The sequence below is a fragment of the Cyclopterus lumpus genome, chromosome 14 (assembly GCF_009769545.1).
Source record: "Cyclopterus lumpus isolate fCycLum1 chromosome 14, fCycLum1.pri, whole genome shotgun sequence".
Classification (NCBI taxonomy): Eukaryota; Metazoa; Chordata; class Actinopteri; order Perciformes; family Cyclopteridae; genus Cyclopterus; species Cyclopterus lumpus.
In genome coordinates, this window is record NC_046979.1 from 9331020 (window position 1) to 9345535 (window position 14516).

Sequence of the window (14516 nt, forward strand, 5' to 3'; positions counted from 1 at the left end):
TTTTTTTAAATCTGTGCAACAGTAAACCGCCGGGGGACACCTTTAACAATACACAGGATCCCTTTTCTGTGCCGTTTACTGCTCCAGACACGGTGAAACCATTTCTTATCCTGCCTCTTCCTCCCCACCCCCCTTGCTTGCAGACCCAAATGTACCTGTCCCACTGGTTAACCCCCACCCACCACTACCATCCACCCACCTACCCACTACACACTCCACAGTTGAATGCACACAGGAATGCGAGGGGAATGACACAATCCGCTAAATGCTAAAACCTGGGCGGCCTGGTCGTCTCTCCGCTCAACGGCAGGCCTAATGAATGGCCATTCAGAGACGCGGACAAAGCCGAGGCTAGATTTCTACTATACGGTTGGGTCAAGGGTCACGCAAAGCACTGACAGAAGTAGAAACCAGAGATGAATGCCTGTCCCTCTCTTTCAAACAATGAATCACTCCGACACACAGATTCATACACACCATATAACACACTGTGTCGGTTTGGAAAAAAGAAGGAAAAAAAAGCAAGAAAAGTTATTCATCGTTATTTATCTCGAGTACATGAAAGCTCCACTGGTGCAGGTCTGTACTTTGTGGGCCACAAGAGAGCGGTAGAACAAGTAAAATGAGTCAGTAGCACAGAGATAATCAAAGAACATTAATCAATGAACCTAAACACTTCTTGAAGCCCCGACAGCTCAGCCTGGTTGTGGTAGCTTGTGAGAGAGGAGCAGAGAGAGAAAAAAACCAGATTCCGTGTGAGAGTTTAGTTTAAGCTTATGCTGCGCTCTAAGCTGCTCTCAGCCCGAGGCACCGGAGAAGAAAAGAACATCTCTTCATGATTAAAAGGGCTGTGGACCAGGAAGAGAAACATAGGAGAGGACAAGCTTCCAGCCCTCGAGGGGTAAAGGCTCTCCAGAGAGACAGAAGGCAAAGAGGAAAGGCAACGCTGGGGGGAGCGAGATTAAATTCTCGCTCTCGCAATCTCCCGTTTCTCTCTCATTAATAAAAACAAGGCGACGGAATAGATGAGAGGCATGTTTGTGACACGAGCCACGAAGGAGACATAAAAGCATACCCCCCATTAGACGTGTTACTTGCCGCTATGAGCGTGGCCAGTTCCGACGAGGCATTTTCTAACCAAAGATAAAAACAGGAAAACCAAGACACTATTTATTCATTTATTTCACATCGGCAAGAACTGAAATGACGGCATGAAAGGAACGAGCAAATCCAGAGACATTGGTGTGTTTTGGCCAAAGTGGAGCTGCTTTTCTCTGAATTTGGGACAAAGGTCACCGGGGTTACTGGGATAGATCGGCCTGTCATCAGGTAAGTTATATGGATTTTCACTTTCAGGTCCGAGGGGATCTTCCTTTGACGTCCGTCAAACGACGTCCACATATATTTGGTGCCGTCGTCACGCTCCAGTTGAGGTGATAATAATAGCTTCGATGATAATATTACAGAGGCCAGCAGACATAAGACAATAAGCAGAAAAATGAGTCCTTGATAGGAAACACTGGTGTGTATCTTTATTGTGAATACTGAATACAGATTTAGCCTAGACACAGGACAGTAATCAAAACATACTTTATCTATTCATTATTTCAAAGTGGATTTTATTGAGATCTTCAATATGAAGACCACATTGCTCATAATCCTTAAAGGAACCTCTCAGACTCTTGCGTGACAATACCAGTGTTTTTTGACTGTGGGCCTATGACATATATTTATGTTAATTAACAGTGAAGTGGATGATTTTATGGTATCAACAATGTTTCGACCACACTTTGTCAGTGTGTGGCCATTACTACCACCCAAGATTGGCGTGAATCAATCCGACTTCAATTAATGTCAATCATCACATCTGAATGGGTTTTGAATGAGTGTAAATTGCACTTTAAACCCAGTATAATTATCACACATGATATAAATGCAATGTTTAAGTCCAAGGAAGCGCTCGATGGCACCAAGGTAAAAAACATTTAGAAAAAGCAATCATACCATTTCGTATTCAACATAGTTATTTGAGTATGTTTTAGCAGCTGTTTAAACTGAAAATGATGTACGACTTGCCAAAATGACTGGTATTATCCTTCGAGAGATCTTTGAGCAATACTTTGACATGTTGAACTCCAGCCTGTTATTCTTCTTCAAGCCCTTGTGATAATGTGAGGGGGGCTGCTGTGCTAATCAAACAGTATTGTTTGCACTCCAATCAGAAACCAATGGATACTACTGGCTACAGGCTAGCATGTTAGCTTAGCTTGTAGCTGTACATAGTCTTCAATGCAAAATGTTAAGAATTTCAAGGAGACTCATTTTGTATAGCTTTGAGGCAAAGGCAGAAACAATTTGCAGACTACACCACCAGCATGAAGGAACATAATACACTCAACTTCAAAATGTCAAAGTAACCCTTTGAGGTACATTTTAATGAGACAATAATCACTCATAAGAGGTTTCTGCTTTATAAAATTGGCGTTGAAGTCCACAAAGATGACTGAATGGCACTGGAAGATGGAGAATACAGAATAAGATAATTAAAAATGCATTGTTATAACGAGAAAAACAATGTTAGAGGCCAGATAGCTTCCATGGTAAATTTCTACAAAGAAAACCAGTTCTACAGTGTTCTCTGGTATCGGAGTCCACTTAGTCCTTGTTCAGTCAGTCTTCAGCCCATAATGAAACTGAGCTGCCAGCAGAAAAAAATAACACATGGAGTTACTGAAGATTGCAATTCACTCTGAAATGACAAAAGTGCTGATACGTCTCTGTGTCTCTCTTCTCACATGCTGTGAAGCCGATGAAGAAAGAGACTGAAGAAGATGAAAGAAGTCTGATTAGGACGAACGAGTACAGCGCTCTCCAAAGTTTGCATTACACATCACACCTGAGTAAAGAGGAGGTAATGTTGAAATCACTCAGAAACACAGAAGTAAAGTCCAACTGTTAAAATGTTCAGTCTCAACATGTCTATGTAGTAGTGTAATCCAGATGGATTCAATACAAGACACCCGGGTGAAAGCAGTTGTCATTCATAATTACAACAATATGAAAAACTGAAATCCTTGGATTGTCACTGGCATTTCTTGTTGTCTCCTTCGGTGAAGTGACTTTTTACTGGGACAACAAACCAGTTCCAAAATGCCAAGATACAACAACTTTGTAAATTCTGATCCGTCTCTCCTCTTGTTTTAGCACATTTATTGGGTCCTTATTTCAGGTAGATACAAAAACACTGACCACAAACTATAAAAAATGTAAAGAGTCAAGTCTGCACAACAGCAACTTTGTCCCATGGTCACTGTGGTTGTCTGGGACATGCCTGCCTCTGGACAGCTCTCTTATGGGAAAGTCATCTTAAGTTGTTCATTTTTTGAGTTATTTTTTGGTCATAGGTAAATTCTGCTGATTTCCCTTGAAGTCCGCGTTCAAAGTGGGTCCCAGGAGAGCATCCAGAGGGCTTTAAGTACATGGCTGCACTGGTGTGCTGGCATTCACGTCCAGGTTACAAAACGGGGTGAGCTAGAAGGTCACAGTCGCAGTGCTCTTGTTCCGAAAGGTCATTGACTGGATGCTGGAAAGGATTTTCCTCTGGTGTCCAGCCAAAGTCACTCCCATGTGCAGAAGATCCCTGAACACAGACGAGAAAAATCACTAATTAGACCGAAGGAAAAGTAAAAAATAAGGAAATATATAATTGGATGGGCATAAAAATAATATTTCAGTCTACACATTTTTTGCTTTCTGGGCTTCCATCGTCTTGATTTCCAATAAGAAAATGCACCTCGTAGATTGTGATGATAGCTTTTCAAGAAGTTATTTAGCCTGTTTGCAACTGTAACTACTAAGCTACACGGCGAGCTCCCAGACCTTTGCTGAACATTTTGCATGGGAGATAAGTATCAGTTTAGATAAGAAAACAAACTGACTGTGTGGTGATCTGGGCCAGCTGGTCCACCGAGTTGAAGCCGGCCTGCAAGAAGCTGTCCTCGTAGCGCTCCATCTTGATGGCCCTGAGCCATTCCCCCACTGAAGCACACGACGAGAGGTCCAAAGGTGCACGCTGGTCCAGCAGGGGGTAAGACGGCCTGCGGCACGGAATGGAGAGACAATAGAAGACCTTACTCACACTGTCATCAAAATAACACTGAGGAGCTTATAAATATCCAGCGGCAACATTCCAGTCAACAAGCAAAGGTGTAATCCGAGGCTGAGTGACTGACAGGGCCAAACAATGGGATTTGTCAGGGGTGGAGTGTCCTCTCCTGTATGAGACCAGCTGACAAGCAGAATGTGGAGGAAGGGAAATGGGCACAGCAAGTGGCTGACAGGTCCCAGCAGGACATTAAAGTGGTACATAAGATTGGGCAGTAGGAGGGTAACGCATGTCCTGTGACTATTTCAACTCTAAATGGACTCTAAAGACAGGGACATCAGGAAATGACTGGCATGCTTCCTTTTCTCTGTTCTTTCTCAAGCTGTATATTTACTGCCACTGTGACCTTTTCAGGAAGATTTTCTGTCAATCACCAAGAAACCGCTGCACTCACCCTGCTCCTTCTTGAGCCACTATTTTCAGCGATGCAGGGTTGCGGATGAGCTTATCGAGAGCACTGACGAGGTCTGAGAAGCGAGGGCGCGCCGAGCGGTCCTTCTGCCAGCAGTCCAGCATCAGCTGGTGCAGATGGGTGGGGCAGTCAGGGGGCGGTGGCAGCCGGTAGTCCTGCTCTATGGCATTGATAACCTGATAGCAATAAAAATGATCACGATTCAAACTTTTCATTTCAATAAACGTTGAGCTGCTTGGTGGGTACGAACAGGAAGAAACAATAAGCAATACGGAAGAGGAAACATTTAAAAATTAAAATGGCCCTTTATGACAGTGTTGCTTGGCAATCTCATGCTTAAGCGACTACTATCTGAAAAGTTCATACGATTGCTTTTTCCAGAATGAAAATGCAACATTTTGTTTTGCAGAAGCTCAACTCTGTGCCGTGCCTCACAAATCCTTCAAAAATAATAGTCAAGAATGGCCTTAAACTTACATCCTGGTTGCTCATGTCCCAATACGGTCTCTCTCCAAAAGACATGACCTCCCACATGACAATGCCATAGCTCCACACATCTGAGGCGGAAGTAAACTTTCTGAAGGCTATTGCCTCTGGTGCTGTCCAGCGTATTGGGATCTTACCTCCCTGCACAGAAGAGAAAACAGTCAGCACAAATAAACTTCAAGATAGATAGATAGATAGATATTGATATACTGTAGACAGATTTAATGCAAGTGTTTGTTCAGCATCATCTGAAGAGGACTGTCATCTCACCAGGGAGCTGGTATAAGTCGGGTCTGAGGAGTTCTCCTGCAGGAAGCGCGACAAGCCGAAGTCAGACACCTTGCACACAAGGTTGCTGTTGATCAGGATGTTTCGGGCAGCCAGGTCTCGGTGGACGTAGCTCATCTCCGCCAGGTACTTCATGCCAGAGGCGATGCCGCGCAGCATCCCCACCAGCTGGATGGGAGTGAACTGGCTGTCGTTCAGCTACGGAGGACAGAAACAGTTCAGTTGGAGAACGACTGAAGCGGCGGCGTGTTCCAGAGTCTTCTGCGTCACACTCACCCGAAGAAACGAGTCCAGAGCTCCATTCTCCATAAACTCTGTGAGGATCATAACTGGACAGCTGACTGTGATGATGCCCTCCAGGTGGATGATGTTGGGGTGCTGGAACTGACCCATGATGGACGCTTCAGAAAGGAAGTCCCGCCTCTGCTTGTCAGTGTAGCCTCCCTTTAGTGTCTTAATGGCTACGTAGTTTTCTTTTTTCCCTGGGACCTTCAGCCGCCCACGACACACCTCCCCAAACTCTCCTGCAGCACACAGACGCACAAACACACATGTCTTGTTTAACTGGTGTTAACCACATTAGGAGGAGGACAGTTGTTTTCTGCAAACCTACAGCTCGCCTGAAGCTAGCAATGCACTTTAGTTTGAATAAGGGCCGGAAACATTTATCAGTTTATTGCTTTATTTACACGCCTAAATTGAATTGTGTCTGATAAAGAATAATAAAGACAATTGTTTTAAATGTCACAGAATCAATTTAGCTTAGTTAATTAAATATATTCCTCATGATGTCATGTTGAAAGTTGGAAATCAGTTTAAATCTGCTTAAAAAAACAAAACTGTCTGTGAGGCCACAGAGAGAGAGAGGGAGAGAAACAGAGAGAGAGAGTCCATTTGTGAATAATGGGAAAAGCATAGAGCTGGGCTTACCAGCACCGATAACCTCCTCGATCTTGACAAAGGAAACATCAATTTCCTTGGCAAATTCTCGCACGGCCTCATTAGGGTCCTCATAGGTGAAGGGGTCAATATAAACCTTGACCCCTGCAAAATTAAAACAAACAGAGTCGTGGGAAAGGAAAAGAAGAAATGTTAGAGTACTATGAGCAGCAATGATCCCTGTCACATTAACAGAAAACTTCTTGACGTGAGCGCGGTGTAAATCCCATGCTAAGGTTTAGTGTGCATGTCATCCGTTACCTTGGCCAACTAGGTACTGGTTGTTCTTGTCGCTCAGGTCTGGGTCCTTTACCCGGCTGTGTCGGCTGCAGGTAGTAAGAGATTGGGATAAATAAAATAAAGATTAGGGGTGGCAGCGCAGTTATCTGAAGAATGAGAATTTGACATTCTTTTGTCAAGCATTCTTCGTGCTTTATCAGCCCAATGTTATGCAAACCCCAAGTCTAAAAAGAAGAGGAAAAATTAGCCAAAGAATATTCACACATTGTATGATAATTTTTATTTGATGTTAAAAAAAAATCTAGGATGATAGCAAGTATTGCAAAATATAATACTTATTCTGCCGTCTTGGCCCCATTCACTGAGCGGTCAGAGGTAAATCAGCTACAGACCAAAACCTGGTCTTTTCCAAGAACACCGCCATCATTTTGTTTTTTGTTTTTTAAAACACAAAATCCTCAATAAATCATCAGCCATCTCAAACGCACAAGACTCGATGCCTTGTGGTAACGGTGAACGAACCGTTGCGGTTCGGGTCTTTGATACAAGCATCTCCACTATAACTCATCCCTGCAAGACTGTAACAGCCCTGTAGCTACTGGATCCCCGCCTTCCTCCATTTCTCTCCTGCTTCCACCTCATAATCCTAAAATAGCAATAATGTGCACCACCCTCAGTTAGTGGCAGATCTGGGCCTCAGCTACTGGTTTGTGTGTGTAAGTGTGTACGTGTATGTGTGTGTGTGTGTGTGTGTCACAAGGTCATAGCTATTGTTCTCCTGCCCTGTGGAAACAGGGTTGGGACGCCTGCATCCTGTCTCTCCCTGCCCTCTACCGTCATCACACACACGCACACACACACGCACACACACACACACTTTCTCCCTCTGATGGCATCCAACACTATTTACTCAGACAATGAAGCCGAAGAAGAATGTTCTAATGAGCACGATAACTTTTGGCAGTGTAAGCAAAAAGGCATCATGAGCATTGCTTTGTGTCTGAACTGCCTCACACAGACAAAAATGGTGTGGGTAACAGAGTGCAAATCCACTGTTGATAAGATGTGATTTCTATAAACAAAAGAACAAAGTGGTGCAAAACTGTAAAATTGGGGTCACAGTTGTTATTGGTTTTCGATTTACCCGTGTCCCATTTCCTGTTATTCTGTCAGCTTCTTTCCCTTCAAAATCTTTCTCTCTGCTTCTCCACCCTTTTCCCTGGTTCTCACCGTATGCAGTAGACGGCCACTAAGACGAAAGTGACAAGCAGCAGCATCCCCATAGCGATAAGGATGCCGGGTACTAAGAACTGGGCGGCAGAGTCGAGACCTGAGAGAGGGGACCGAACGACAGAGAGTTAGAGTAATGTAATGACAGAGATCGTAGATTTGTGGAGGGGGGGGGGGGGGTAAAAGCTAAAAACAATTATGAGAAGAAAAGAAAGAACATGACGGGAATTTACAAGGACACTAACTGAATAGAAGGACACAGAAAGTGCATTCATTCAAGAAAAGAATATTCAGATAATGAAAATAATCTGAAAAACCAAATAATGGAGAAAGAAAAGGTGTGAAAGAATAATGCGTGTGAAGCTCCCTCTTCGGGAGCAAACGTACCGTCAGGCAGCGTGTGGAACATGGCTGCAGGACTGAAGCTGCCATAACCGGCCATGGTGCGCGCTCGAACCTGCACCTCGTACTGAGTGGCCCTGCGGAGGTCTGTCAGCACGGCCTGGTTTCTGTTACTCTCTGAGTAGTGGCACTGATCCTCGCTGCGTCGCTCCTACCGCATGGAAACAGAGTTAGTCGGACTGGAATTGAGTGTAAAACAGGAATATGAGAGGAAACAACAGAAAAAAAGAAGAAAAAAAAGATACTCAAAAGCAATCGTTGTTGAATGTTGATATGAAGTTCAGTCAAATTGGCTAAATCCAATTACAACACACGCAAACACAATTACACAAACTTAATCAGGAGCTTGTTAACCAGTTATGTTATTATGATAGAAGGGAACATATGTTTAGAGATTTATATCGTTCACACAAAAGTGTCTTGTGTCTCAGTTGGTACGATGGTGTCTGAGTCAGGTTTGTCTTGTGTTTTGTTGTCAGAGAAACCTAACCATATAAATGTCAAATACACACCTTTGTGTACTGTATACTGCCTCAACAGTTGTCACATGCAACACTACTATGTTTATTGTCTCACCCTGTTCCGTTCCATATAAAATAAATGCCATTAGCCAGTTCCCAGTGCTGTTAAACAACATAAACACGCCAGCGAGGGCTCGAGCAAAAACTTCAAACGGGGGCCTCGCCGACAATGTAGCCGGCAATGTAGCCGGCAATGCTCTGCGTTTTGTTGCTTTTGTTGCTCAAAGTGTGAACACAGCTTAACTCGCATAAATCAGATGGGCACTTCTTAAGCTACTGTACTGCAATGTATAATTTCTTACTGTCAAATATATGAGGTATTGTTTGGTAAGACAATATAAACAATCTGGTTTTCAGTTCACTTTGTACTGTGTGAGGAAATCCATATTAGCCACTGTCCCACCATGTTAACATTTCTTTGCAAAGCATTGTGAGTTTTCTAATCCTGAGCTGAAAATAAAATCATGAAACCTGAGTAGCATGTGACCTTTAAGCCAGACACTTAAGAGATGTCTTCAGGGGGCTCTCACCTTCTCACAGTAGCGGAGCTGATACTGCAGGATGGTGTAGTGTGGCTGAGCGGGCACTGACCAGTGCAGAGTCAGACTGCTCTCTGTGGAGTCACTCTTCCGAATCACAGACACCAGCGAGGGCACTGCACAGATAGCAGAAGAATTAGAAATACCGAATGAAATTCTGACTATTTATTGGCTTCTACCTCTTCCCCTCTTCCCCTCTTACCGTCATGGCTCGTGGTGATGTTGACATTTTCACTGGCAGGGTCTTTGCCGCTAACCTGAGACACCCCGTTGAGTGTCTGGATTGTGAAGGCGTATGTGGTCTGAGGGAGCAGGCCCCACACCTCCACCCTGCGGCCCAGCAGGCCGTGCTGCTCGGGCCGGTAGCTGACGCTGTCTCCGCAGGAGAGGCACGGCCCCTTGGGCGCCCTGCACACGGAGCACCTGATGGCGTAGCTCAGGTCCATTCTGCCGCCGCTGTCCAGAGGTTCGTTCCACGCCAGACTGAGCGTGGTGTCGTTGATCTGGGTGACAATGCTGCGCGGAGCCGAGGGAGGTCCTACAGTCGCAAAAAATAAATAAATGTCAAAGTTAAACTAATTTGAAATTCTTTATATTGTGAATACTGCAAATCAACAGCTTTGTCCTTCCAGATCCTGACAAGGCACGTTACACAAAATCATACTTTCCGTAATGATTAAACAAACAAGATGCAAAATTGCGTTCATTAGTGAGCTTTGGATGTGCAGGTCGTCCACCAAATATTTGTCACATTATTTCTCAACAATGGCATCGCATTTTAATATAGGAGGCATCTATTAGCCCTGATGCGATCATGATGTATAACATCTCTATCAAATTCTTAATCTCTACTACTGCTTTACCTTTGCATGACCCACACAGACCTTTTGTTTAGGTTTTAGCGTATGCGCTGAAGACATTTCATTCCGTCTGCTGTAGTCACGAAGCAGAACATTGCTCCTGCAGTGCCTTTGCGTCACAGCAGGAGCATCTGTGTTGCAGAATTTAACTGGTGCAATTACGTTCGTCTAAAACTGGATGATAATGATCACCGAAAATTGTAAGAAGATAGCTATTGCCTCAAGCCAAGCATAACTAAACTAGTTATACCACTCAGCCACTGTGAATGAGTTTCTGTTCCTGCCAAGGAGACAGAGCTTTGTCACTGAGCCTGCAGCTAACTTAAGTGCTATTAGTGTTCTCACTGGAAACCCAAGTGGGGCGGCATCTTAGACGATCTTGGTGCAAATTAATTCTGAATTTAATATTTTGGGAATCAGGATTTTTAGAGGCGATACATTCCATGACTAAACAATCAGAATTTACATTATTAAAATCACCAGGGATGGCACAGACATGTAAAACACTTATTTTCAGGGCAAACCGTCCGTGTGATTTACACTTGGCACGTCTAGTTTGCAATTTTGCATACAAATTGAAAATATAAGTGATATGCAGAATTGCACAGGCAATCCAGTACAATAACAGAATAAATAATAGGAATGGCCTAATTAAGTGATTAATAATTAAGATAAAGTCTTTGTCATTAAAGTTATCAGTAATAATCAAATTGGATGTAAATTCTAGTTGGTATTGATATCACACCTGCAGAGAACAGGAACTTTCAACATCCCCACTGTGTTTCACATCCTCTTTATGGCCATTTCCAAAAGAGTGCACCTAATTACAAAGCCCCTCCCATTCACACATCCAAGATGCGGCTGAATTAAAATTCCTGAATCTGCATGGAGGTGTCACTTAAGACCATCAATGCCTACTCCACTTTAGAGAGGACGCCCTGCCCCCAACCACCTGTCACAAAAGCTCAATGCCCAGCAGCGGGACAAAAGACATAAAGGCAGATTAGAGGAGTTTGGCTAAATAACACCAAGGGGAAAGAGAAACAGCACCAGAAATGTAAAAAAACTAAACAAAGTGAAGAAGGGCAGGGCAAAGTAGAGAAGTGAAAACAAATGAGTGGATGCTTGTGTTGCTCAGCACCTCCACATAGACTCGTGCCTAAGTACGTTATCCTGTATACTCACTAGTGCACGGGGTTTCGGGAGAGTCAGAGTCTGCTCGTAAGTATCCAGGGCGACACGCACACACTGACGCTCCTCCGGTGGCGGCGTGGCTGAATCCTGGACAGCCTGTGCACTGTCCCTCTGAGGCCGACTTGAACTGACCAACGGGACAAGCTGGGGAGGACAAATGATCAGGACTTTTGATTCTGGACATGACCTGCACAACATTGCACCAAATCCACACACCCACTGTGTCCCAGACTCAATTTGCACAACACATCGCCGTTTGTTTTTCAGCGTACTCGGGGGCCAGATGGTTGCAGATTGACGGGCAGAACCATGTGACGAGGGCAATAAACTGAGGACAAACGCCGTAATGAAGCTGATTGTAATAGTCAATTTAAAACCCGTCTGACATTGACATGCTGCTGATTATTGACTTCACCTGACCATATCAGAATAACGACATCAAACATGTGGCTTCACTTATTGATCCAACTATCTGTCCTCACTAAAACCAAAAACAACAGCGTGGCATTCAAGGTGTAAAGAAACTGTGAAATGAGTCTGAACTAGTGCTGAAAGGTTTAGTTCATCAATTAGTAGTTGACAGACAACAATCGATAAAACACGGCCTGGTTTAAGTTTCTCAAATGTGAGGATTTACTGCGTTTCTCTCTTTTATAAACCTGTAAATGCATCACTATCCAGCATTTTATAAACCATTAGTTGCAGTCCTAGTCACTGTGAACACCTTCTCCTCTCTGCTTCACATGAACACTTCTCCTACATGCGAATGTGTAATGATCGGTCACCTTGTAACGCCACAGTCAGTCACCAAAACCAGCATGTCTACAATAACTGTTCAGAGTGGCGGTATAAATGCTGCGTGAGAGGAATAAAGCAATAAAAACGTTGACACCGGGTGGAGCATTGTTAAAGGGTCAACACACTCACACGGATTATTTCCGACTGACATTTTGCCTGCGAGTTTCCCACATGTGAAACACAGATTTTTCTGTGGTGTTGACGCATGCCTCACCTGCTAAAGGTTGGAAATACATACTTTATAAGTCAAATGCAAGCGACTGTCACAAGGCAGGATTATCAAACTAACCCGGGGGCTTCTGAGCTTTTAAAATGATGATGTGGCTTTGATTGTTTCCAATATGAAGATTGACACTCATTATTTTGATGACAGGACGGTGCTAATATTTTTTCATAACTTTAAATCTACTAGGGAATATTCAGAAAGCTGTATTTTACCCTTTTGTATTATGTAACAATGGTAAACCAGCACAACTCCTCCCATGTATCAGTATGTATAGACTGCTAGAGCTTAACTTCAAAGACGTGTTTAATCTAAATCAAGTTCCTCTATAACACTCACTTGACAGCATTCATAAGTTTTATGTTAAAGGATTGTGTTTGACCGAGAAAGTATAAGTGTTGTCTTTGGTAGATTAGAGCTAAAATAATTTAATGTAAAACACAGACACAAATTGTATTTCCAGTGACCGGCCTATGAAGTAAATGAACAGTTCAATCTTGATATAAAGGCAATTTCCATTTATGGTCTGATGAGTGTTGTTTCCTCACAGGTATCTTAAGTGACAGCATGCTATAAATGCCATCACCTCTTCACCGGAAGCAAAATGGCAGAAATTATTTATTTGTAATGAAAAAATCATTATACCTCCCGCAGAGATTAAACTGAATCCAACCTTCAACAATGCACTTCCTTGAGAAACTGTAGCACTTCTCTCTTGTGTCTCTGGTTTTCGGTGCTCAACATTTATCTGTGTTGGTGTGATGCAGTGTGTGTGTGTGTGGCTGTGTGTGAGTGTGTGTGTGTGAACCTGCGTGTTCATGCACGAGGCTTGTTAATTGGACTCATTAGACCGAGCTGCTGCACAGCTCCTGAGAGAATCATCCTGCTTCTTCCTTCTTTTTTTGGCCTGCTTTGCTTTGATGTTCTCAAAGTGATATGAACTTTACCCCGAACCCCCCCCCCCCTTCCCCTCCCCCTCCTGCGCTCTCGCTCCCCTCACCTCACCTCTCCACTCCTCTCCTCTCCACTCCACTCCACTCCACCCCACCCCTCCTGCGCTCTCACTCCCCTCCCCTCACCTCTCCCCTCCCCGTGTGCTCCCTCTAACTTCGCTGAACAATGAGTTGTCGCAGCAGCAAGCCTTTGACCCCGCTCTTCCTGTCTGAGATAAGTGCTGCTCCACCTGACCTCTCTCTGTCCACTCCGTGTTATAGCCGCTCTCCTGCCTCATTAACTTCCTCCGCCTCCCATTTCTCTGCTCCAGCGTTTTGATCCTCAGTGAACCCCCTCCCTTCCTTCATCTTACCATTGTTTTCTTGTTTAGGCTTGCCTGCTCTGCTGCCTGGGCAGGTGTAGGCCATAAACACACTTGTATATGTGGCCTAACCTTGCCTGCTTCTCACCTGTGCATATAGTGTGTCCTTCAGAGGTCTCAAATCCTGGTAGGCAGGCGCAGGAGGTGGTCGGCTGGCCCACCCACTGGCCATCCTCCCCACAGAAGAGCTTTGGCGGCCGAGGTCGAGGCCCCTGCTGGGATGCGTGCTCCACACACACACCCTGCGCCTCTTGCACCAGAGTGCGGGGCACTGTCTCCATGAAAGTGGAAAGAGCACTGACCAAGGGGGGACACTTTTTGAAGAACACCCTGACGGACAGCAGGGCCATGCTGGCGCCCTGAGCCTGGAAAGCCAAGTAGATGCCTCTCTTTGATAGGGGGCCGAATCTTAAGGTCTTCACATTGAATTTCCGCTCCCCACCCTTCCTCAGTAGAAAGTCTGCAGCCACTGTGTCCACCTAGGACAGGAAGAAAGAGAAAAGATCGTATGTAATGGCCCGATTCCAACAAACAGGGTTCGGTTTTAAAAAGGACCAGCTTGGCGGTTTTGCATGTTTTAGCCATTTTATTCCATTAGCTATAGACATCTCATATGCTTTACATTATTGAACAAAGCATACCACTGATATTTCAGATTGATCTCCTACCTTCCTGGCAGCCATTGTGTCCCATTTGTTACACTACGCTTTAAACCTAAACTTGCAGGGACTTGAAACTCGCATTGGGAGAAATGTAATGCATTATAGTGAACATTTGTATCACTTTTATTTTTCGGTCAAAGTTACAATTAAGAGGTACTAAAGTCAAGGAGCAGTTGCTCTATTGAAAACTCCCATTTGGCAGTGTGCTCAAGGACATCACAACATCTGATTTGATAATAACG

At 44.2% G+C, this 14516-nt stretch overlaps 1 protein-coding gene across 1 annotated transcript in view; it reads right to left on the reverse strand.

Moving 5' to 3' along the window:
* Positions 1-1510: 1510 nt before the first annotated feature.
* The window catches only part of ephb4a (eph receptor B4a), a 33486-nt gene continuing 20480 nt past the window's right edge, over positions 1511-14516 (reverse strand). Inside the window, exons 4-17 of the mRNA XM_034550683.1 lie at positions 13701-14091; positions 11268-11420; positions 9425-9760; positions 9214-9338; positions 8148-8313; positions 7761-7860; positions 6552-6616; positions 6282-6395; positions 5628-5875; positions 5334-5549; positions 5055-5204; positions 4560-4753; positions 3939-4097; positions 1511-3640 (exon numbers count right to left, since the gene is read on the reverse strand). Of these exons, the coding sequence (XP_034406574.1) occupies positions 3532-3640; positions 3939-4097; positions 4560-4753; positions 5055-5204; positions 5334-5549; positions 5628-5875; positions 6282-6395; positions 6552-6616; positions 7761-7860; positions 8148-8313; positions 9214-9338; positions 9425-9760; positions 11268-11420; positions 13701-14091 (2526 nt within the window). The 3' untranslated portion in view covers positions 1511-3531. The remainder of the gene's footprint in view (positions 3641-3938; positions 4098-4559; positions 4754-5054; positions 5205-5333; positions 5550-5627; positions 5876-6281; positions 6396-6551; positions 6617-7760; positions 7861-8147; positions 8314-9213; positions 9339-9424; positions 9761-11267; positions 11421-13700; positions 14092-14516) is intronic.